The following is a 24,465-nucleotide window of genomic DNA, read 5'->3' as shown; positions in this document are numbered from 1 at the left end:
GTTTCTGATAATAAATACTCAAGTGCTCAAATGATAAGAGGAGTTGTATAATTGTTTGAGATCACCTGAAGGGAAGTAAGTTGACTTAAAAGGCAATTCATTTAAATAACGTAAATCTCCGTATGGAGCACTCTCCGTGTGTTAGCTACAATTCGTTCTGCTCAAAGAATTCGGCTGGTCGAACGCATTCCTTTGCAACACAATAGGTGGCCACCCTCACAGGTAGCTACCTGCTCGTCCGATGTTTGCTCACTCAAGGGTATGTATTTGTGTCGCAACAAGAGAATAGCGTACGTGCTTCTTCCCTTATTCGATGATTCGTTTCGCCGACACAACCTTTGCTGCTTTATGAGCGACTCACACGATTTCTCTTTTGAACAATGGCACCTTCATAACTCTCGGCCTATTGCTGCTCTTGCATTTTTACTAAAAAATGTCAGTCCGTCTGACAATGACGGAGTTCGAGGAAACCGCCTGTCGTGTCGACCACGAGATCGACCAAGGCGAGTGCCCGGCTCTGGGTTCTGATGACCGGCCGAAAGAGTCCTTTTTAGTTTTATTTAATACTTCTTGCAGGAATCGAATTTTCATGTCGGGAAGATGTGTGGATTTTTTAGAAAATGTACAAAAATTATACTGAATTCTTTGCAGTATGTATGGCATTAGTTTTGCCTATAAGTTTTATATTTTTTGATTTATTTTCATTAAACTGAAAGGTAATTTTCCTCTCCGATGAAACAAATTGCGATTTTCAGTAAGAATTAATACAGCAGTGCCCTTATGAATCGATTTTCTCATTAAATCTAAATTGCAATGTTTTTTTTTGCTTTTTCCATCTTTGTACAAAATTCATTTTCCAGAATTTAGCTGTACAGATCCAGTTAAGAATTGGTGAAAATACAATTATTAACGTTTCGATTAAATCTTCTAAGCTTGTACTGGTTTTAAAAAGACTTGATAATGATTGGAAAAATATCAGATCCATCTAGGGATTTATTTTCCATACTTAAATTTTAAAGTCTCTTGGAATCTGAATACTTAAGGTTAAAGGGTAGAGTTGAAATAAACGAGAGCCAAATTTCTCTATGAAACGATTTTTATTATTAATATAGATTACAAAAAGAAAAATATTGATTTAACATAGCTTCGAGTTGCACTTGAAACTTGCAATACTTGAATATTATCTCAAATTACTATGTATGAACCATGAGTCGAATATATTTTATTCAATATGCATTGTGATAGAAGCGAATAAGATAAACATGGAACAACTAAAGGATTCACCTTACAACGTGCTGATTTATTTTTTTGTCTGAACATCAAGTATGGAGAAGAGAAGCATAGGCGGATGAAAAATTATGATTCCTTCCATGAGTAAGCGTGACGCGGCGTGGCGCACGAAACGCCTCATCCCGGAATCGAAAACAAATAGAGGTGCAAAACACTCATACGACAGCTCAAATCGTCTGCATTGCTTATTGCTACTATAGTAATTACAGTGTGTGTGTGTGTGTTGTGTTGTGTTGCTTCCGTATTAACTCTTGTCCAAAGCGGTGTGTTTCCAGGGGGTGGAAATGAATAAAAAAAATTAAACAGTAACCGAAATTCAACAGCCTACTTTCATTGACAAACCGATTCAATGGGTGTGTTTAAACTAAACCTGCTTTCTTATTAGTATACATGAAAATCTCCCACCTCTTGAAGACGTGTCTTTCTCGTATTAAGCGCTAATATTATCTAGAGTAATCTTACAATAATAATGCTACACTGCAATAATCGATTAAAGTGGCTGTTATGCAAAATTACGATTTTTTATATTTTATTTTATTCAATTTGCAGACAGGGTGTGGGGATAAAATGTTGTGAATGATTTTAGGTACCACAATATATATATATTTTAATTAGGATCGGTCGGTTACCATTCATTATTGCTCACGGCGGGTGATTAATTTTTTTTTCGTCTGTCACGATTTCAATATTTTACATACTCGGAAAAAGCTGTTGTATGTTTGCTATCTTTAATTATAATGCGTTACAACTACTATATGATTCTTAATAAAAAAGATCGTAAGAAGGTGTTCTCATCAATTTATCTTTCTCGTCTCCTCTCCTTCCTGCGACTAATCTTATTGAAAATAACGTTTTCAACTGGCATTATTCCATATTTTACACGCAATACTTTGATGCAACCGATGCAGCATATTCTTTTCTTTCATTAATCAGAGCGTGGCTGGAGCTCTCGGAGTTTGAGCAATTTTTCCCGAAGGCCGGACGGCGCCTGCCGCTGCGAGGGCGTCCTGCCATCGCCTGCGACCAGGACGCTAATTGGCGCTGGTCTACGGCGGCGGCGCCGTCCGTGTTTCTTTCTTTTTTACCCCGAGCCGTCCACACACGGCTGCTTTTTCGATTCTGATCTTTCTTATTGGAAAATGAGCTTTTAGAAAATATCTTTTGAATTCCAATTGGTATTGTTTTATATAAAGTTATATAAGACCTTGCAAACGAAAGGTTTTCAACCTCACTTAATCACAAGGTAAAAGTCCACGCAAATGTTCTCCTCAGTCTTCCTATTTTAGGATTTAGACAGCAAATCAGACTTTGCTTAACAGAAAAAGTTACTTGTAGCAACGGATTTTTCCTGTGTGCACGCGAATTCTTTTTTTTTTATATAACTGCGATTTCATGTGTGTATGCATGTGTGTTTATGAGATTTTGCTTCCATTCTTGCTGCTGGCAGGGTTGCAATTTAGTTCCATTCTTACAACTTCTCAAGTACATCTTACGTCTAAAAGAAAACCATCTCGAATATTTTTTGTTTGCTCTAAACCTCGAAAAGCGTTATTAACGCGCGCCAACTCCTTACAAAGTCATCTTTTCGAGCGGGGTTATACATCAAATTACTTAAATATCAGTACTGTTCCCTTCGTTGGAACGCTAAAAAGTAAATTTAAACTCCTCTGTGTGATCGAATGAACTCATCAAAATTTGGAGAATGACAATGTCACTAACTACATAGACATGAAAGAAGATTTCGAGAGTGTTTGTTTCTTTGCTTCGTGTTTCAGATGGGACATAATCTACAAATGGCCACCTAATTTCAACACAAGTATACATCGCCATTTCTCCTTTCTCTCTCGTTCGTCAGGGAGTGCGGATGGGGAGAACAGAAGAGGAAAAATGTTGAATTAAATCGCGAGAGAGTTAAGACAGACGGCAGGCCAGGAATAAATTCCTTCTACGTGTGCTGCTTGACGACGATGACGCCGGGTCGCTGCTGCTGCTGGGCCACGTTCACGGCCGGCAGGATGATCTGGCTGGCGCCGGTGCGCAGAACAGTGGTGGCACCGGCCCGGTAGTCCATCGGGGTCACATCCAGTTTCAGCATGCGGCTCGAGCCGGTCGTCAGCGCCAGCGGCACCTCCTGCTGTGGCGTCGGCTCGTCGCTGAACAAGTGGTCACCCTCAAGGTGCCGGATCGCCTCCACGATCGTTTCCAGATTCTGGCGAGATGTGCTCGGAGCGTACAGCCTGCGAATCAAAATGTCACATTGGCAAAAACATTCATGCGACGGCAAATACTTAAAATCATTGGAAAATAAAAATTTGGTACTGACCTAGTCTGCATGTCCTCGGAGGAGTTTGGCGAAGAAATGCGCGGGGCCACTTCGACCTCGACCTTGGGCTCGGCCTTGATGGCGGCCTCCAGCACGCTGGGCAGTCTGTCCTGCTCTTGCTCCTCGATGGCGACAATGGTCGTGGCCGAGGGCGATTGTGGTGGGCTCACCTGAAGGAACTCTTCTTCCACCGTCTGTGGGATGGCGTCCAACTTTTCCAAGTGCATGGAGCCGTCTGTCTCACTCGTCTCAATCATGTTCTAAGAAATTATTATTATTTTATTTTTGGAAATAATTTAGACGAAAAAAAGGCTTCCCCAGATATGTTTCTCAGTTCGATAAAAATTTAAAATGCTGCAAATCCCAAATTTTGCTTATTTTATTAATGATTAAAGCCAAGCACAAATGAGTTTGGTTCATAATTTTTTAATTTTTACCAATTTTACTTGAAATTAAAAATTAATTCAACGCAAAATACGGATTTTTGCTTTTTAAATATGGGTTATGGAATTGAAAATTGAAAAAATTAAATATGACTTGTTTTTAAATAAAAAACCCATTTTTTTCTAAAAAATTCTGAGTATCTGAGGCTCACCTCAGGGATGACTTGCTGGTACTGCATCTGCACCTGTTGGGTGATCTCCCTGATGCGCTCAGGGTAGAGCTGAGTCTCAAGACTGCGGACCTGCTCCTCGAGCTGCAGCCGCAGGCGGCGTTCACGGTCCAGCTGCATGCGCAGCTCGATCATCTCCTTGCGCAAAGCGTCGACGGAAGGTTCGCCGCCGTCCAGCAGATTCGGCTCCGGGGACATGCTGCCGATGCCCTCGTCGGCTGAAGACTCGTTGACACACACGACGCCATTGGACGAGATGACGATCTTGTACTTGGCGGGCTCGCCAGCCTCGGCCGGCGGCTCGGCGGCCTGCGGAGCGTTGTTGACAGGTGGTTGCTGCTCCTTGACGGCCTCCAGCCTCCGCTTCTTGGCAGCACCGGCATCGCCCTCGTTAGAGTTGATCACACGCTTCAGCTGGCAGTTTTGGGACAGCAGCCGCGTCTTCTCCTGCTCCAGCTGGTAGATGTACTCGGCCGTCTGCTGCAGTATGGCAGCCTGAGGGCAGAAATCAGGGAAATTTTGATTATTTTACCTGCTAAAAAGGATACGTCATTTTCTTGCAATCCTGATTTAAAAATTCGCAAATTTATTGTTATTTAAAAGGATCGCCATTTTTCGCATCCCACCCAGGACGATTTGTTTATTTTTACATTCTTCACGCATTGTTAGTCTGTCTTAACATGAAGCACTTTGTATTAGTATAGTCTTTTTTATTCAACTCTCGTAATTTCAACACCGTAATCCATTCAACGCGTCGTTAAGTGCTCGTGACCTTACACTTGGATTAGCAAAGAATTTAATTCACCGCGGTCTCTCTCGGAAACACTCTCAAGTGTTTTTACTCTAGCGGGGACAAGGCTGTCTGCACGACGCTCGCTAATTATTCAGCAATTAGCAGCGACGGGGGATGAAGCAGCGTTGGCGGTGAGCCAATCAGCTGGAGCCCACGGTGGTGGAATAAAATCATACTCCGCCGCCGAGATGGTGTACACAAGAAAGGAATGCGCGAGTGGTTGTAAAGGCACCATGAATTAAGCGAGCGAGTGGGGGTTTAGTGGCGGCGCGTGATTGGCGGGGCTCGTCATTAATCGAAAGCCAGTCGCACCAACCATCATCTGTTCCTAGCGGGGAGTTGTCCGGCGGCTGGACGCTGGCGCCGCCACGATCCCCGTGCGGCCCACGCGGCAACTACGGTCTCGCGTTTTGTGGAGCATGCTCTGCATTTATTTTTACCCCGATGTTTCCAACTCTCTCTCCCCTCGGAGGAAGAAGAAGGTTCTCGACTTCTGACAAAACCATAAAATCAATCCGAATTCCTTTCCACGGACGCTTACAATTTCCGAAAAAGGTCTAATGAGCGCGGCTTTTGATCTAGTATGACGCGTCACGATTTAGGAATTTGTGCAATGCGCGTTTGGGAGAGGAGAGTGCGCCTGCACTCGCCATCCATCCAACCAACAACCAGCCAGCCATCGCCTGGCCTGTCTCTCTCTATTTCCACAACAAACCCAGCTGACGGCGGTTATTGTGCAACCAACAGCTGAGAGATTGAAAAGTGCGCTGTAGAAAATGACTGCCGGCCGGCATTTCACTCGCATTGCCTCACCGCGCGCGCGAGCCGCTAATTACGCCAGCAATCAGAGCCAACTCGGCGCTTGACCGAATATATATCATTCGATTCGTCCGGCCGGCGTTTGGCTTCGTGATTTCGGATAGCAACACCGCCATCATTTTTTCTCCGCGGCGGCGGCAGATGTTTTGCGAATTAGCTCGCGTGTTGCTAAGAAAAAAATTTCTCATTGTGTTAAGAGCGCAAGAGACAAAGTTCGTCTTGGCACACCAGGTGTTCCTTGTTGGAGCAACCTATTTTATTTTTCTTTCCCTAAAGCTGCAAGCTGCCCTCTCCTTGAAAGGAACAGCAGCAGCTGGTGCGATCCATTCTTCGGCGTCTTCCTGTTGTGAAGAGAGAGAGAGAAAATGTTGCTGCATCCCTCTCCCCTTCTCGCTCGCTTGCTTGCTTGCTTGCTCGACTCGGCGACGGACGGCCGGCGGCAGCAGCGAGAGAAGAAAACAAAAATGGGCCCCTCACTCGGAAGAAAAGATTTCAGCCTTGACTACTTCCCGCTACAGTCTAAATAAAATATTCGCAGCCGCGGCGGCGATCAACCTTGGATCGAGCCCCTCTCTTCGCTTTGCCCGAAGTAATGCACGAAAAATTGCTGAATAAAGTAATACGAGACGGACGGATCGACGTGCTCGGCGTGGCGTGCGATCAAAATAAAAATATCGCGCTGCCGCCGCCGCTGCTGCTGCGTAGTTTGCGCCCAAGCGATTTCGTGTGGATCACAACAAACAGGCAGCCAGCTGAAACCATGTCCTTGTGCAGCAGCTGCTAGACCGGCGGCGGCGGCGGCGCTCGCTTGCTCGCTCCCTGGCGATAATAAAAAAAGCCAAGTAGGTAATTCAGCCAGCACGCCTAGTGTTCCTCTTCATTATTATTATCACCATCCCAGGCAGCCGCAGTTATAGTTATTATTTATTAGCACGCAAGGTAGCCGCTTGAGAGCTACAACGGGGTGGCGTCAGCTGTTTTTCGCACCCCCTTCGCGAGAGGGAGCGACCCCCGCGAGTCGGCTCACTCAGTCGGCTGGCTGGTTTTGTTATACATTTCAGGGCCCCTCCGTCCCCCCCTCCCCCGGCCGCCGAGGAAACAATGCGCTGCCGGCTGGCTGGCATAGCAGCAGTCAGGAGGCCCTGTCGGGCGCAATTCAGATCGATAAGAGGCGCCACTTTTGCAGCCAAACATTATTTACAGCCCGACCCGACTTCCCTGCCGCCGCCGCCGCTTCACATATGTCCGCAGTTTTCGCGGCAAAAATAGCTGATGTCGGGGTCTGCGGGCAGAAAATTTTCAGTCTGTCCGGTTCCAAATTTCTTGCCTGTTTTTATAATTTCACCGGTTGTCCGTAACTTAAATTTGGCTGTATTATTTGAGGGAGAAGGTAAAAAATTGAGGTTAAGGGATCAAAGGGATGAGACAAATGAGAAGCGTCCAAAATAAAATATGACAAGTTGGTTTCTATTCAAGAGTGACAGAGAGTGCAACCAATGTTCTTTTTTTCTTTGCCGTCGTATGCAGAACGGAATCCGTTGTACAACACGACAATCAAGGAGATTTGTAAATTATCAAGTGGTCGTCGGCGCACATTCAAGGACAGGTTTGCTAGGAAACCGTGCGTGAGAGCAATCATCATCACAACAATAACACAGGAAGCCGCACATTTATTATGCGATTCTCCCTCGACATCTTATCAATGCAGTTTTAATTGCCGGCGGCGGCGGCGTCGTTGCCGGTTGCCGCCGCCACGATTTGAAATGCAAGCTGAGAAATTTTCATCGGGGCACTGAAGAAATCGGTGGCGGCGGCGGCGGCGACTGCGACGGCATAAAGCCGGGATTCGAAAAGAATGTGTATGTGTGTGTGCATGTAACAGCGGCTAGACATGACGTCAGCGGGTCACGTGGTGCGCCAGCCAGCCAGCAATGGCAGGGCGTGGTTTGCACCTCCGCGCCGCCAGACTTTTAGAGGTCAAAGGGTCATTGATGCAGCCCAACCGAGTCAGATGCGGATGCACCGGCCGTTGCAGGTGGGCGGCTGACCTTTGCCAATGTCGCCGGTGCATCGGCTTAAGGCAATGAATTCGGGCAAATCGCTGTGTGGTCCCAGATTGGCGAGGCAAATAGCATCTCGCGGCTTGGAACCTGACTGACAGTGGGTTACTGCATTCCTGAGCCTCGTGCCCCCGTCCCCCTCACAATCAGCCGTCGAGTGAGAGAGCAAGCGAGCAAGCAGTCCCCGCCACGGGCTCTGGAGAAGAATTGAGACTGCGAACGAAGGATGGATGGAACGAAGCAGCGAGCGGCAGAGATAAAAAATGGTTGTGGGGAAGAGGCCGCTTATTTATAAATTCAGAGCTGCATTCCCACACGCTCTCTCTCTCTCTCTTCTCTCTCAATCCACTCATTCAACCGGCTCAGCTGTTGTGCCGGCGTCGAATAATTTGGTCAGAGCGGCAAAGGACCAAAGCATACCTTCCTCTCTCTCTCTCTCTCTCTCTCTCTCTCTCTCTCTCTCTCTTGCCTTTATTATTCTCGGCTCCGCGGGCTGCCTGGGAGAGAACCATCACGAGAGCGATCAAAGTTTGAAAAATGATGGCGGAAAAGCGCCCTAGGCCAGAGCTAGGACCTCTGCAGCTGATTTTACGTTTGCCAGCTGACTCCGGCCGGGCGGACGCTTGTTTGATATTTTTTTCGATTTGGGGACGGTTTATTTTCCACCTGGCCGCCTCCCCCGCGCTCGCGCTCGGCAAGAACCAGAAATAGACGCCGCTCTCGCACCTGCCACCGAACGGGCGGGAGCGCGAGAGGAAACGCAACAAGGGGGCGACTAATTCGTGTTTACAAATAATGCTTGTGTGTGTGCTTTTTTGTGTCGCCGTCGCCGGGCAAGCAGGGACGACAGCGATGGCAGTTGGGAGGGAAAAAATAATGCTTGCATCGGGTCATTCTTCGAAGGTTGTTGCTATGCATCGCGGCGGCCGGCGAAGGCTGCTCGCTGCTTTCCTTCCCAGGGCCCCCCACGCTCTTCCATTCAGTCAGCTGACTCTCCAGCCTCGTCAACATTCCAAGTATTCCAAGGCAGCAAAAAAATATCCTCCAGCAGGCCGGCCGGCCGGCGTGCAATCGCAATGCGGCGGGCGAAATAATGAAATAGCCTACTCGACTCGCTCGAAAACCCAGAGTCTTCAGAAAGGGGTGCACCTGTCATGCCAGGGCGTTCACTTTTGGCTCGAGAACGTAAACATCCGGTCGCTGGCAGGCTGAAACAGGCTGAACGGTGTCACACACAATTAATTTGGTAATTCGGCCGCCGCTTCTGCCGCAGTCACGTGACCCTACCGGCCGGCTGGTTTGCTTTCGCCCCATCAAAGAAGGCGAGACGCGCGCGGCCAAGATGAGCGGGTAGCCATGGCAACGGGCTACTACGCTATACTCTATATTGATACTGCAGCGCAGCGTATCGACCTTGCCGGGCGGCCCAAGCGGCAGCCGCCCCGTCCCAACCGTCAGCCGATTTGTCAATGGGATTCAATATGAGAGAGCGGAAAGGTATGCAATTTCGGCCAAGCTTCTCCTGATCAGCTGGATTCTTGCACAAAACATGTGTGCGCTATTGATGCAAGGCCGGCGCCACTACCACTGTAATTGCTCTAATCGTCGCGACAATTTTATTTCTGCAATTAACGGACACGCCCTTCTAGCTGCCACCTGATTCCGCCGACTATTACTCAGTCGATAAGCAGCAGCAATTAGGCGCGAGTGGCAGCAGCGTGTGTATGTGTATACGCCATGAATGAATAAAAAAGTGAGTGAGCCGCCATTGGCAGGTGAACATCAAAAGACGACGACGGCGATAATGAATGCGCAGGAAAAAAGGCAGCGACGCCACCGCACCATACTCGGCTCTATTTCTTGCAAAAAGAAAAAAAATACGTGTATATATAAAAATACATCCGGGGAAGGCAGCAAGCAGGCTCGAGACAGAGATAACCTCTCTTTCGCATTTAAAAAATAAATTCGTGCAGCCGCGGAAATCGATGAGCGGGCGTCTCCATGGCGACGGCAGGCAGACGTCACACTGCTGGCGAAAAGCTGGGCAAGAACGGCGGCGGCGGCGGCAGCCTCACTTCAGAGCTGCTGTGTCTGCTGCTCGCATTGAAAAATCGAACATGCTATAGCTGGGGTGGTTGGTGTACGCCACCAACCCCTCGCCAGCCAGCCAACCAGGCTGCCCTAACAAAATACGCGAATGCCGCCGGTTCGTCGTCATCGCGCGCGCACCGATCGAACATGCCACATGGCAGACTCTTTCAGCCCTTTCGCTCCGCCAGAAATCTTCCTCCATTCTGAAAATCAGGCGCTCCCTATTGATAAAGCTCACAATCGCTTTAGAGGTGCGCTGGGGCGGATAGAAATATGGTGGGATTGACCAGAAATTCAGGATAAAATGTATTTCAAAGATGTTATGAAAGATGAGACGAAAAATGAAACGTCAATTACTTTTTTCGTCAGGGAACGAACCCTGGTTGGTAATTTAACGTATTCATACTTTTTAAATGTGCTCCGATCTATTTTGACTTGTTTTGCTGACAGACAGTTTTTTTAATAAAAGATGACCTGATTGGGCGGCGAAATCAGGTCGGTTTTGCTGCACTTTTGAAAGACCGAACAAAGAAATGATTGATAATAATATTAACTTTTGTCCTTGGCAAATTCCTTTCAGTTTGGCCTGATTCGTTTGAATGGGATTTGCATGATTTTCATCTGGTGACCACCGTCTCTTTAATTTGAGTCCTATTTTATTTCACAACAAGATTTCCCCCGAAAATTGCCACACACCGTTGGATAGACCTCGTTTGATTTTAATTATCCAACGAATGAGCTCAGTCAACTACTAAACATCGGCTACAATTTAAAAAATTATTAATTATTGCCCTGTCTCTATCCCCTTTATTTACATTAAACGAGGTCGGATTAAAATAGATACAATTTGCTCAATCACTGAAATAAATATTCTCGGCACATTGATTCACAAGGATGATTACGTCCCAGTTCTAGTTTAAATGCGGCTGACTTTCAGTTTCAATGAAATCCGATCCATTGAAACTCAATGTAGTACACTAAACGCGTTTCCACACGATTAATTAAGCCCTTTTATAATAATTACGCCGATCTCGATGCAAGTGTGAAACGAGAAAACAATCAATTAAGCGCGATTGCCTTAAGTGATCGAGCGAGCACGCCTTTTACGCTCCCGATGATTGATTGAAATGACTTCATTGCACTGCACTTAATTATATTCACCAGCTCGCCTTGCTTTGACACTCCATGCAGCCAGCCAGTCAGCATTTTATTCAGTTCACCTTGCTTACTGGCGAGTGAGTGAGTGAGCGAGCGAGCGAGCGGACCTAATAAAGCGCCAGCTTGGCTCTTTCGATGCACTTATTTAGCTGCGTAAATCATAATACCGCGTCGTGCTGGATGATGGAGCGAGAGAGAGAAACACTCACACACGAGGTTGATGAACTGCTCATTTTCGAAACCGACGAGCGGCAACAATTTATTGCTCAGGGTAATTACCTCGCCTTGCACAACGAATAAATTTGCATTTTACGTGTGTGCTATGTGAAAGAGTGAGAGAGATACCGATGCGTTCGGATGTAATTACTTGGTTGTTTATTATTTATGCGGAGCGAGGAAAATCAGTTGCTGAATGGAGACGCGTCGGTGCGAGAGAATAACAATGGCTTTGCGCAGCATCTCGGCCGTGTTTTCCATTCATCGCTCGCCTCGCTTATCGGAGCCCTTATCAAAATCCATTCAAAACCAATCTTTTTGCCTGCCATTCCGCGCTCGGCGCAAAGTGCAGCAAATACACATCCGTGCGTGCGGCTGCGGCCCATCATCGGCCGCGTGCGTGCGAACGAACAACTCCCTGTAATTTCCAGAGTCGCGCCGCCACCGTCGCCGCCGCGTGCATTATCTTAATTTTGTTGTGTCTGGCTTCGTGGAAACGAATAACAGCAACCGCAGCCAACGAGCAAAAATTATTCTCTTTTGTCGTTCAGCAAGTGAGAGCACGGCTTCGGTCCGATTGGTCCGAAAGGAAAATGGCAACTCGTGTGAAAATTATTTAGCTTGGCTTTATAAAATAATCTGATTGAATAAAATTAATTAATAGGCAAAATCAGGTTACAAATGAAAGGGACTTTTAATCAAAAATAATTAGATGTTACAGAATTGTTTATAAAAATTCTGAAGCCTCCAGAAATCGCAATTTTTCCATCAGAATGATATAAATGCCTAAAAAACATGTTGTTATGAGTCTTCGGACCCTGGAAATTATATTTAATCGATAAAAATTTCCCGGTCGACCAACAGTGGAGATGTGGAGAAGGCCACCTACGTACGTAATGCGGCTAGTGGTGGGGGTGGCTATTAAAAAAGCGGCGCAGGTGGATAGTGTGAGTCATTATTTCTAACGAGCGCGCGCAGGGGTGGAAAAAACATTATGTCCGAATGAAACGGAGCGGCACGGCAATTAAGATAACGACGCCGAGAGTAAACACACACAGAAATCGGTGCCAGCCGAACAGCCCTATGGAAGCGACCTGGAGGAGCCGATCTTGCAGCCCTTGTGTGTGAGTGCGTGGACAAACACGAGCGAGAGAGCGAGCGAGCGAGCGTGGCGTGGCGTGCCACTGCTATACTATAAAGAACGGGGCCTGAATGAAAGAGTAAACGCTATGCGCGCCACTAAATATCAGCTGCTGCCGCCGCCGCCGCCACAAAGGGCCGCTCCCGCCCGCTTGCTAGCAGCACGCCCGGCCCAGCCGCCGGATGCAATTACGCCGGCAGATGCTAATTGCGAATTGACGAGACGGGGCACTGCACCCCCGGCATTCGCAACAACCCCTTCAACGCCAGCTGTTGTCCCGAAACTCCGGAGCCAGCATGTTGCACTGCCAATTTTTTTAGTCTAAATTTTTTTATTTTTTGTTTACTTTCAATTCAAGTAGGTCTGAAATTTAAATTTCTTATGAATTATTTTTGTCACTAAGCAAAATTTTCAAGCTAGCCAAGTGTTGGGCTCTGTCCCCTATTGGAAATCATGATTTATTTCACACAAGGAAAATTTATCACGAAATTTGTAAGCCGTGGGATAATTTCACGACGATAGGAGTGGAAATTGAGCCAAAAAATCGTATTATTTTTTGAAAAATTGGGCAAAATGCAGGTATGAATTGTTGCTTAATCCCCCTTCCCCCAATAAATGGACCACTAATTATCAGAAACGTAGATGCTCACGTTTTTTATCTTTTCAAATTTGTGCATCCGGATCCGAATTTTTTAAGAATTTCCTTTTTCTAATTTACCGCTTGACCTCCAAGGCAGCAATGTTTGCGTGGAGCAAGCAAAGGATTTTTTTCTTGAGTAAAACAAACACAAAGTAGAAACAAAGCAACTGATTGAATGCATGCAACAATGTATCACCAATTAAATGAAAAAGGAAACATTCCTTTCTCGTTTCATTTTATAGAATTTCCCGAAAACAATTCCATTCTGAAGCAAACAGCTCGCTCGCACTCCGCACTCGCATTCAGTCCACCTGAATTAAACAGTGCGACGCCGGAGGCTGTTGCTCTGAATTCAATCCACCTGCCCCGTCGCTCGTGCTCGGCTTGTTTGTCATTATAAACGGGTGTTGTGCACATTACATGTCCTACAAATGGGGTTCGTTCGTTTGGAGCGAGTAGAAAAATGCGACGACATGTGATAGTCCTTCAATGGCAGGCACGGATCCATTACACTTGTCATAAATCAAAGGATGACTTCATCCTGGCACGGCTGCGCGCTTGATTGGCGTTTCAAATGCAAGCGGCGCAAGAGGTGATTACTGTTTGCTTGGATTACGTTGCACAAAGCAGGTGAACAGCCTCTGAGTTATCCAGCTGAGAAAACACATACACACAAAGTGCTGCGGCCATGGCCGCAATGTGTTTGTTACACAATCTATTTGACTGACTGACTATACCTCCATAATAAATACACACACACGACACGACGCTCGTTCGTTCGTTCTCATCTCGGATTTAATGAGCGGCACCTCAGGTCCTTTTGAACGATTGCACGCGACGCGGCAGTTTGATAATTGGGCCAATTAATCGATTGTTTCGACACCTCGTTGATGCTCGAGCTGTTTCGAGAAGACGCAGCTGGACCACCGCCGGCCGATACATAGCAACCGAAACCAACAGAAAGGTCAGCGCGTCTCAAGGAAAAGTGAAGGTCAAGCCGCTGGGACCAGCTGGCGTTTTTCGCCTTTTCCTCGTCCACTGTAATTTGCGGCATTCCAAACACAGTCGAAAATCACGAAGAGCTAACAACTCCCAAATCTTTGTTTACTCGCGGCAGTAAATAACATTCAGCTGATGGACTGCATTTTTTTAAATTTGTTATGAATCAAGCATATTCTGATCGTGAACCAACGCACCAATGTCGCACAAGACTGATCAAACCAAGATTTCATCCCTGGATTGATGTTTTTTGCTACTAAATTTTTAGAGAAGACACGATATTTTTTTTCATGTAAGAGCAGAGATTAGCAGCTGAGCGATCAGCAGCCTATTATTATTTGATGGACGTGTAATATTAAAATTGACTAATATTAAAAAAAATCAAATGTTAATCTCGCAAAAAAACGCTTTGAAGCAGACTTGGTAAATGATATTCAACCCTATTGTTTCAGGAAAATATCCCAGTTTTTATATTTTCTAAGTTTTCTTTTTTCTGAAATTTAAGATTACAAAAAGGCAGCGTAAAAATATCCAGCAAGGGATTTTTGGAGTCAAGCACGTGCGGCTGTTGTAAATTCCACTCGAAGTCCACGGATGAGCGGAGTGAAAAGGAGTGGAATAAAGCAATAAATAATTTGGATCGGCGCGGCGAGATCGGAGATGCACCTGTTCTCCGGCAGAACACAAAGGCAGACAGACGTCACGTGACGGGCAAGGAGGAGTCGCCGCCGCCGCCTTTCGAGAGATGATTACGTGCGTGAGTGTTTGTGCGGCGGCAGAGAGGAACAATAGAGCGAGCCACGATTTGAATGTGCGAGCACTCGATTCGTGTGTGATATTAAGTCGTAAAGCAAAAGCGGCGGCAGTGCAATAAAATAAAAGCCTGAGCTCGAGACGGTCCATGAAAGGATTAAATGTCGCTTCCGGTGGGTGAGCTTTCTTTCCATGGCGTGCGCGCCATAAACGCCACCGCGTGCTGATACGAGTAAACAAACTCTAAATCACGCGAGCAACTTTTTAAGCAGGACGGGAAGTTTGTTGACGATTGGACGTTGAATAGGAGATAAGAAATAATTGAAAAGCTCCAATGAAAAAATAATACGTGGGTCTCAAAGGTCTGGAATCACAAAGATATGACGTTTTCTCAAAGAGAAAAAAAATTTCAAGCAAGAATTTTTGGTATTTCGACTTTGGAAACTCGTCTGACGGGAAAAATGGCCTGAAATTCGTGGCTAATAAGAATTTTTCATTGAAATTTTGGTCAGCAGTCGAAATCAACAGCCATCTTTTAAATTGTTTAGATAATTAGTTGCGTTTATCAGCGTCAAGGTTCAATAACCTGGTTTTTCCCGAGCGTCTTTGACTTTTTAATGCATTTCCTTTCATTGCGTGTGTTTAGAGTTAAAAAAAGGTCAATTTTCCTAGGAGAAAAACGCACTACCACCGAGCGTGAGCACAGAAGGAAATTTCGCGTGTTGTTGCTAAAGCAGGAGCCTGCATTGTTTCATTTGGGGCCGGCCAGTCTCGATCGCCGCTTCTCGGAATTGGCGCAGGAAAATGGCAGTCAATTGGAAACCTGCTTAATTCCCTCTTGATTTCTGTTGTCTGCGTGCTGACCTACTTCGGCGCTCGCGACACTCGGACGTGGGCAGACTTACGACGCGAGTGTGTGTGTGTGAGAGAGACCCATTTCAGCGCGGGGTTCGTTCAGACACAATAAAAGTTTCGTCCGCAGCCGCGGCTTGTGCAATAGAAAGCCGGCCGGCCGGCCGGCGTTGGCCAACACACAATTTCGCGAACAACGCGCCGGCAAAAAACCCCTGGCGAATAAAGGAAAGCTTCGGGAGGGAAGGTGATCGGGTTCTCGCCACTCGCAAAAGTGAAACAGAACTGACCTTGCTGAGCTTTTCGCCTTCATGGTGCGGCAGTAGGGTGCGCAGCGACTGGAAGCCCGCGTTGATGCTCTGCATGCGGCGCCGCTCGTTCGAGTTGGCGATCTCGCGGCGGATCCGCTTTTCCTGCTCCATCGGCGGCGCCGTGACATCGACTGAGTTGCTCGTGTTGTCAGTCATACTGGGAGTCACACTGTCAATCAAAGGAAAATAAAATTTATTAAGACATATGTTAAATTTAGTGCATTGCTTGTTTGTATCACGATATTTTTTTTAGTTGATGCATTTTGGTTAATCGCGGAGAAATTTTCCAAAATCCTCGTAAATCAGTATTTTTTTTAAATTTTAAAATTAAAAAAAACCTCCTGAATAATTAACACTTAACGAACTTTTAAACGTGGCATTATCTGTAAACACTCCCCTCAACAGCATTTTGCCCTGAATTTCTGTCCTACTTCCACTTCCCCTCCAACGGAAGTCAAGGTTAGAGGTAAAATGCTGATAAGTGAATGAAAATAAAATATTTAAAAAAACAACTTCGGTAAAATTCGTATAAAATTAAAAAACCACGTTAAATCACAAGTGAAGGGGTAAAAATAAACAGGAAAAATACATTTAAAGCTTTGTAACTCAAATCTATTAACTTTAGGCACAAATATGTTTTTAAAATCACAAGAAAATATTTAAAATCCCCCTCCAAGAGTGGGCAACTACTGTAAATCAACGTTCCCGTGCGGCTTCGGCGTTAATCGGGCTCACCCTGAGTCATCGGCCGACTCGGCGTCGAATTCGATCATCTCGTCGAACGCTTCCATGCCTTTTCCGAGCGGAATTTCGCGTCCCGTGCCGTGCGATCAGCTGCGAGTGTGGTGCCGCGGTGCCGACTCGCTCCCAACAGCTGGCGAGCGCGGCGTGTCGGTCGGTCGCGGTGCAGCGCGAATAGACGGGACCCGCCCACGTGTCGTGCAACGCCAAAAGCGAGGCGAGGCGGTATGTGTGGTGAGTATTTTTATCGAGGGGCGAGCTCTCCTATTTCTTCTCTAGCATGAGCAACGGCGGCAAAATAAAACTCGGCTCTACTACTTTTTATCGACGTGTTTTCCGCAATCAGCTGGGCGTCACGTGCACTGGTGCAGTCGCGAGCCTCGTGATGACGGCCGTCGGTTGGTCGGCTGGCCACTCCGAGGCAAATATTGGCACCAGAGAGAGAGATAAGATAGCGGCCGACGCCAGCTGACGCCGCGAGCGATAGTGTAGTGTGCATCGCTAAAATTAAAAGAGTGACATCGCGGCCGCGGCGATCGATGCGGAAAATCGCCTCCGCAGGCGCCAGCTGTCTTGTTTACGCCTAAAAATTGGAACACGATCGACAGCCAGAGCTTTTCAATCGATTTGAAAGGGAAGAAACTTAATTTTACTTTATTGATCAATTTAAGAATCGATTCTTCTTTCTGCTGCATTGAGAAAAGTAGTTAATTTCTTTACTAAGCGCGAAAATTTGATCAAAAAATTTCTGAAAGCCAAAACCCTTGAAATATGGGCATTTAATATTCTGTTTACAGCATTGCATCATTATAATTTGATTTTAAAAGCAGTCTCTGAAGAAACGACGTTGAGTGGCACCCTGGAGAAATCAATCTCGAAGTCTACAACTCGGTAAATAATAAAAAAAAGAAAATACCACGATTTTAATTTATTTTCCCGGAGTGCTCCATAAAGGCACTTCATTAAAAAGGAAAGTTGGTTTAACGCAGCACCGGCCTGCGATGATGGATAAATTTTATGGAATAATTATTGTTTCGAGCGTAAAGTTATAAAACGACGGCCGTTTATGGTTCACCTCTCGACGGCTCATTTATTTGTTTATTTATTTACTTCTTTCTCGAGAGAGGAACGCTGGACAAAGAGACCGCCGCCGCAGCGCAGCAATCTAAGATTAAAGCGACGAGAAACGGAGAATTCTCGGAATAACCACGAGGCCGCGGTGGTTCCGGTTGTGTTGATGTCGCAGAGAGCACGACAGAAATAGCAGAGCGCATTGATACAAAGTAGAAGGATTGGAGGACAAGCTATGGACGGTGAAATTACAATTAAAGCAGCTGGAAATATCCACAGACGGAATTGTATCGATTTAAAGTAAGATTAGAACCGACCATAGGTCAAAATCCTTTTTCCCAAACAAAATATATCGCGGGGAACACTGAATGTTGGCCTATTGTCGGATCCTTATCTCTAATCTTTGGATTAAAGTGTATGGTATTCATCGTTTTATTATTTATATTTTACCAGCAAAAAGCAACACCAACGGAAAATGCACTCATTCGTTACGGTTTAATAATTATAATTTTGCAACTATTAAGAAATTAACGACATAATAAAAGAAAACAAAGTTTGAAAGTTTAAATAAATCATAATATGAAAAAATTAATTATTGCACTTTTGTAACCTTGTTTATTAATTCAAAAACAACAATCACGCAGGGTCGTATTTGCTTTCCACCTGTTTTTTTCACCACTGGTTTTCTAGCGCAAGAAATTAAGCTTTCCATTTTTTCCCCAGTGGTGGTCAAAATTTCCATTTCTGTGTGGATTTTTTCTTAAAATTGTTTTTTGCTGCCAATTTTCAAGTCGAGGTCATGAGCAAATAATTAGAAAACTGAGGTGCAAACATTGCCTGCAAGAAACTGGTAAACAATGAAAAAAACTGATTTTACAACTGCACAGCATTTTTTTTTAAAATGCGGGTTTATTGAAACCTTGACAATCAGGGCAGCAGAAAGGTCACACCCTGAACAAAGTAAGCTCGTTTTATCCGCAATGCTGCTTCATCACAAACAATTTCCAGTTAGGATTTCTCTTCTGCCTTGGAAAAATCATAACTTCACCGTTCGTACCCTTTAATTGCTTCATTTCATGGGACGCAAATCATGTTTGAAAGATGATGGGCGGGCGAGTGACTCACTCAGTCAGTCACTCACTCACTCACTCGTTCGCTGTAGCTGTTTTCGGAGTATTGCGCGGGCGGCTTGTTTGTCGCCGCAAACTTGTTTGCCAGTGTCCGCGGCCGGTGCAGAGGAGTTGGGCGCGCGCGAATCTGCGGTGTTTCGTGTTCGTTTCGCCTCCGCAGCGCGATTTACAAAACGGCGTGCACACGCGGCTTTGAGGTAGGTTATAGACATTTTTGCAAACGAAAAAGGCACTCCAATTGCTTAGAGAGCGAAACAATGAAGAGAGGTCTAGACGGCAGAGAGAGAGAGAGAGAGAGAGAGAAGTGCAAAAGCGTTGCCGTAGGCCAAGAGGAGACTGACAAAAGGCTACTGTCAAAAAGAAGCAGCCGCGCAAAATTCGATCCTGGAGAAGAAATTCGAAACCTTGTGAAAATTCAAGCCGAACCGACGCTACGCACGCTGCTGCGAGGTGCGATCAACAAGTTTCGTTGTGCAATTGCTTAAATTCCAAAAGGATTACTCGAGTTAAATTCCTAAGTGCGTATTTATTAATGGAGCAAGAGGGAACTGGAATTCTTACTTAGTGACTGGTAAAGGTTGTGAAAAAGTATTTATCTAGTTTTTTCTAAGTTTAAAAATGCTTATGATTGAAGCAGTCGTTTTAAAGATTTCACACAGCTTCTTGTGTTATTAAAATTCCAGAAATGGTTTGGGTGAAACTAGCTGGTAGCTGGACCAAGATGGTGGCTTTGATCAGATATCCCGCCTCATGAAATGAAAAAGAAATGATATTTCCAGTATATAAAACTGAATTGTTCAGACCGCTGGTGTTCAGGACACGCCACATGTTGCCCTAAGCTTTGTTACTTGCCGATTTCTTTTTTGGGTTTAGTGCATAAATGAATTATTGTAATTTTTGACTACAATATATGCAGTTTAAACAATTTAATTATCAATGTGTAAAAACCAAAAGAGGACAAAGGACAGTAAAATTTAAGTTTCGTTTTTTCTTCAAAATTTACAGCACTGGACTAATATTTTCTTGGCAGATTTCGATTCCTCTCGTCAAGATCTTTTCATAAAGTGTACATAGACTTTTTGGGGAAACTGTTTGTTGTGTAATAAAATATTTCAAGTAGGGAGACATTCTAACTTTGCAGCCACTTCGCTAAAAAATTGACAATGTTATACTTAGGAATCTGAGCAGTGAAGACGACACAAAAATGTATTCTGGCCGCTCTCTTCTGCGGTTTTTTTAATTGGGTAAAAAATAAACAGCAAATTGATTCTCAGCTTTTCAGGATTTTTAGCTAAACATCACGAAGAATTAAACTTTAAAGGATACTAGAAAAAGAGGATTTTTATTATTTTATTTTCCCTTTTAGAGGTAAACGATTTACAGCAACAAAAATTATCAATAGAACTTTTGGTACACAATGATAAAACCGTATCAGCCTGCTTTTCGACGGAACAAATGCGTCAATCGACCCTGCACGGCTTCTCTTTCTCTCTCTCTCTCTCTCTCTCAGTCGATTCGTCATGGAGTCAACGACGCCAGTCCAATAAAATGTAAAATTGGTCTCATCTTCTAAGATTTCATCGTCTGCATGTCTCTTGAATAATTAAAACGCATCAATAACAACCAACTCGTCGTGCATCGGTCCGGGCGGCGACAGTCAGCGGAGCAGAATGAAAACAAATAATAAAGCACCGCAGATGGCAGATCGAGAGGGAATGAGAGAGTTGAAAAAGTCAGTTTGGCGCAACCTTGGCGCCACAGCGATTCGCACGTGCGAAAATGAACGGGCCTTGAAAATTCGCTCCAGCGGAGGAGCCAAGGTCTCCGCCTGCCAAATTGCGAATTGCAATGATTGGTATAAGCAACAATTTACTACAATTTGGCTGCTGTTGCACTCATTGACATTTTCATAATATATATTATTTCCAAAGCAGCAGCAGCGAGATGAATGAGAGCTCTCTCACGGTGCTGCGGTGGGAACGATTCGGCGGCCAACTTGTCTTCGCAGCGTCGTGTGTAACTCAATCCGTGCGAGTGCAGTCAGCAAAACACGACACTCGCTGCTGCTTGCACGGACACAAAAGTACGCACGCGGGCGAAATTGCCGCGCGGCCAAAAGTAATGAGAACCGGTATGTGTCTGTCTCTGTACAGCGCACAAAACGCGAGGGAACCGACCGACCGACCGACAACACAACGATCCACCATTGTCGGCGCCAACTTCATTTAGAAGACCCTCACTCGCGCGAGAATAGGCTTTAATCCGCGGTGGGAATGGAATAAAGAGAAAAGAGCGGAATTAAATAGAATAAAATAATTCATGTTACGACTTAAAAATGAAACCAGATTTTCCGGAAAGCCTGTGAGAAGTCGAACTTTGAAAATAATTTCTTTTATTTAGAATTTTTAAGTGGGGTTAGCAAGTATTGAATATGAAATCGCAGCGAATAATCCTAAAATTGGCATTAGAAGGTGGCGTCATCTGTTGGCGGCTTAGGATATTATTAAATTCTGCCAGAAATACATGATTTTTTTAGTTTCTCCCACGATTGGGTTAATTTATTTTAGTTTTCAGCGTGTCAAATAAATAACTCTAGCATCTGAAACCTCAAAAGCACTTAAATCAGACCTCAACAATGGTGCCACCTGTCAGCAGATTCAAACGAAAAAAAATTTAAATAAGGGAATGCAAGGGAATTTAGGTTCTTGCCCAACGTCTTGAAGTTATTTACCCCAGAGTCTCTTAATAATTGATAATAAATCACATTTATCCGGCTAAGTTTGACGTCCTTTAAAGTAGAAAGAAATTTTCTAACTTTTCAAGAGGCTTTCAAGTTTCAAGGGCAGAATTTAAGCACTCAAATTGAAAGGGAATCTTAAAATTGGTTAACTTCCGTTCTAACAAAAGCAGGAAAACCGTAAATTCAACTTTTAACATTTTTGTAGTAAAAATTCTGAGGCAATTTGCAGACGCAGACCACAACCCACAGCTTTCAATTAATTTCCTCAATTTAAAACCACAGAAAAAACACAGTCCCCCCCCCACTAAACGAACCTACATAAAAATGGACTGAAAAACAAAAATAATGCCAACATCGGAGTGTCACAATGTGTCAAGAAATGGCGGTGTGCAAATTCACGCCGCGAATTTCGCTATTCGTGTGTGTTTTTGGCCACGTGCGAAACAGCACGTGCTGCGACCGTCGGACCAGCGATTAGATTGGGCGCGTGCGATCGGTCCACTTGCAAAGAGAGGCCGGGCTATCTTCCAGGAAAGTGCGGCGACCCACTTTGGTGCCTCCTCGGTGGGCACCCTCTCGGGTGGCCGTCGAACGACGCGCGAATTAAATCGCGCAACCGACGCAGCCAGGGCCTTGACACACAAACCAAATTCGCCGTTTCACAAGCCACCAGGGCAGAGTTTGCCGGCCACGTGCTCGCTTTGCGGCTCATTGTTTTGCACTTCTGGACAGCCGGACACGCCCGTCCAGCCGCGATTGTTTGCGGAAATTGAATGGCGGACAATACCGTTGCGTTTGTGAACGAAATATATACGTTCTAATGACCTTTTGCGTCACTTGGTAATTTAATTAAATTAATGGAAATGTCGAAATGTGGCGTAACAGTTCAAATTGCTACGACTGGGCACGAGCTATGCTAAAATTGGCACAGAATATCATTAGACGAGTTTATATCTTCCATTTCGGCATGAAAGTTTTTGAGTAGGACGAAAAATTCGACAAATTACAGTTGAGAAACAAAATTAAATATTAACAGCAGTTTTCCGGACCTGCAAAAAATATTTTCGCACGCCAAAAGAAGCTAAAAAATTGTTCAATTATTCAAGTTATGTAATCAAGCATTATTAATTTTATTTTTTGAAATTATTTAAAGGCAGAATTATTATGTATTGCAATAAAAATACCATTCTATCCAAAGTTAGCAATGTCCTTGTGAATTAATTGATTAAAATGGATGAATTTCATGGGTTAAAACCCACATCAATTTAGCAAACGGAAACAAGGTGAGCGAATCGATAATCGCGTTCCACTCCGATAAACAGAATTAATCAAACGAACGTGACCACGCACGCGTAATTATGATAATTATACACCCACTGATCGGTTTAATTCGTGAATTAGTTTCGAAAGCAGCCGCCACTGCAAACAAACACACACATAGGAAAGGAGGGGAATTGATACAAATTCGCGACTGGCGGCCCCGTTTCCGAGCATCCGGAAAAATTGTGCGCATCTGGGCGTGCTGGCGCGATTCGCGAATAACAAAAAATTTCGAGCAAGCGAGAGGGTCGAAATGGGTTGGGTTGCGGAAGGGTTGCACGCAGGCGCAACCTCAAACTTTTGGTCCAGGGCCCCAACCGCCGCCGCTTCGAGTCGAGCCAGCCAGCAAGCGAGTGACTCACTCTCTTATCCGCCCACGCAAAATCGTACACAGGCAGCAGACGTGAGCGAACGGATGCCGTCCGACTGCTCGTGATGATGCACTTGCGCTGCCGAAACACCAGCCGGCCGCCAGCCCCTCCCGAAGGTCGTCTGCATGACGCCCAAAGAGCGAAATTTACAAAAAAAATAAATAAATACATAAAAATCTCGCAAACACCACTAAATTTCATCAACCCTGCTACTGTACAGGTGATCCTAAAATTTTCATCCCCCCATCCATAAGAGGTTTCTGGAAGGAGCTTTTCCATGCCTGCTTCCCTGCTGCGTAAGCGTCCTAACGCTGAAAGGAATTTAAAATGAAGGCAAGCAGCGTGCCTTGATGAAATCCGGCCATGTTTTTCACCCGACGCGTACCGAATATGAACAAACGCGGGCACTATGCACCTCCCGACGTCTGGAGGGTGTTGGATTACATAAAAACAAACAAACTTGATTGTTTTGATTGATAAAAAATCTTGATAGCGGAGCACATGGTAATGAATAACATGGCGGTACTTTTAACAGCTGACCTACACACGCCTGGAAAATTTCAATTTTCTCCAAAATGCATCAACTTTTTACAAATTCTGACCACGCATCAGTGTGCCCAATTGTAGGCCCGATTTATATTTCAGAAATTTAGAAGCGGAAGTGCCGACGATACGGCGCAATTCGGTCTGGAAAGGTGGCACGCGGGTCTTGCCGCCGACGATCAGCAGGCAAGTTGCGCCGGGGTGTGCCTTACATGGCGGCTTAAAACAACTACTGGCAGTTCCTTACCTTGAAGAACGGCTGACGATTTTCACTTGCGGCTCTTCCGAATTTGATTTTTCACTCCTCTTACGACTGACGGACATTCCTGGCTATCCCGATGCTCTGCCCGACCTGCTGCTCCGATTTTCCTGGCGAATTATCCAGAGAAACGCCGCGACAGACGAAGTTGCGCCTTGCAATGGCGATGTTTGGCGGGAAACAGCTGAAGAATGCAGCGATTGCAGCGGCAGCGGTCTTCGATGTGATGGC

General features: G+C 45.2%; 1 protein-coding gene across 3 annotated transcripts; it reads right to left on the bottom strand.

Annotated features, from left to right (window-relative positions):
- Positions 1-2,653: 2,653 nt before the first annotated feature.
- crp (cropped) lies at positions 2,654-24,429 on the bottom strand. 3 transcript variants are annotated; one of them, XM_065487750.1, is made up of 5 exons: positions 24,223-24,429; positions 16,039-16,228; positions 4,209-4,721; positions 3,614-3,873; positions 2,654-3,527 (listed from the first exon to the last, which is right to left on the bottom strand). In XM_065487750.1, the coding sequence occupies exons 1-5, from the start codon at positions 24,297-24,299 to the stop codon at positions 3,236-3,238; spliced, it is 1,332 nt and encodes a 443-aa protein (XP_065343822.1). In that variant the 5' UTR covers positions 24,300-24,429; the 3' UTR covers positions 2,654-3,235. The 3 variants fall into 3 exon arrangements, with proteins under 3 accessions (XP_065343822.1, XP_065343824.1, XP_065343823.1); XM_065487752.1 differs by having other exon boundaries at positions 4,242-4,721; XM_065487751.1 differs by lacking the exon at positions 24,223-24,429 and adding an exon at positions 16,795-16,955.
- Between the last annotated feature and the right edge of the window lie 36 nt (positions 24,430-24,465).

Source organism: Cloeon dipterum, chromosome 4 (assembly GCF_949628265.1).
Source record: "Cloeon dipterum chromosome 4, ieCloDipt1.1, whole genome shotgun sequence".
In the NCBI taxonomy this organism is placed as follows: domain Eukaryota; kingdom Metazoa; phylum Arthropoda; class Insecta; order Ephemeroptera; family Baetidae; genus Cloeon; species Cloeon dipterum.
Note: the sequence above shows the minus strand (reverse complement) of the source record. Positions and strands in the feature narration are given on the sequence as shown.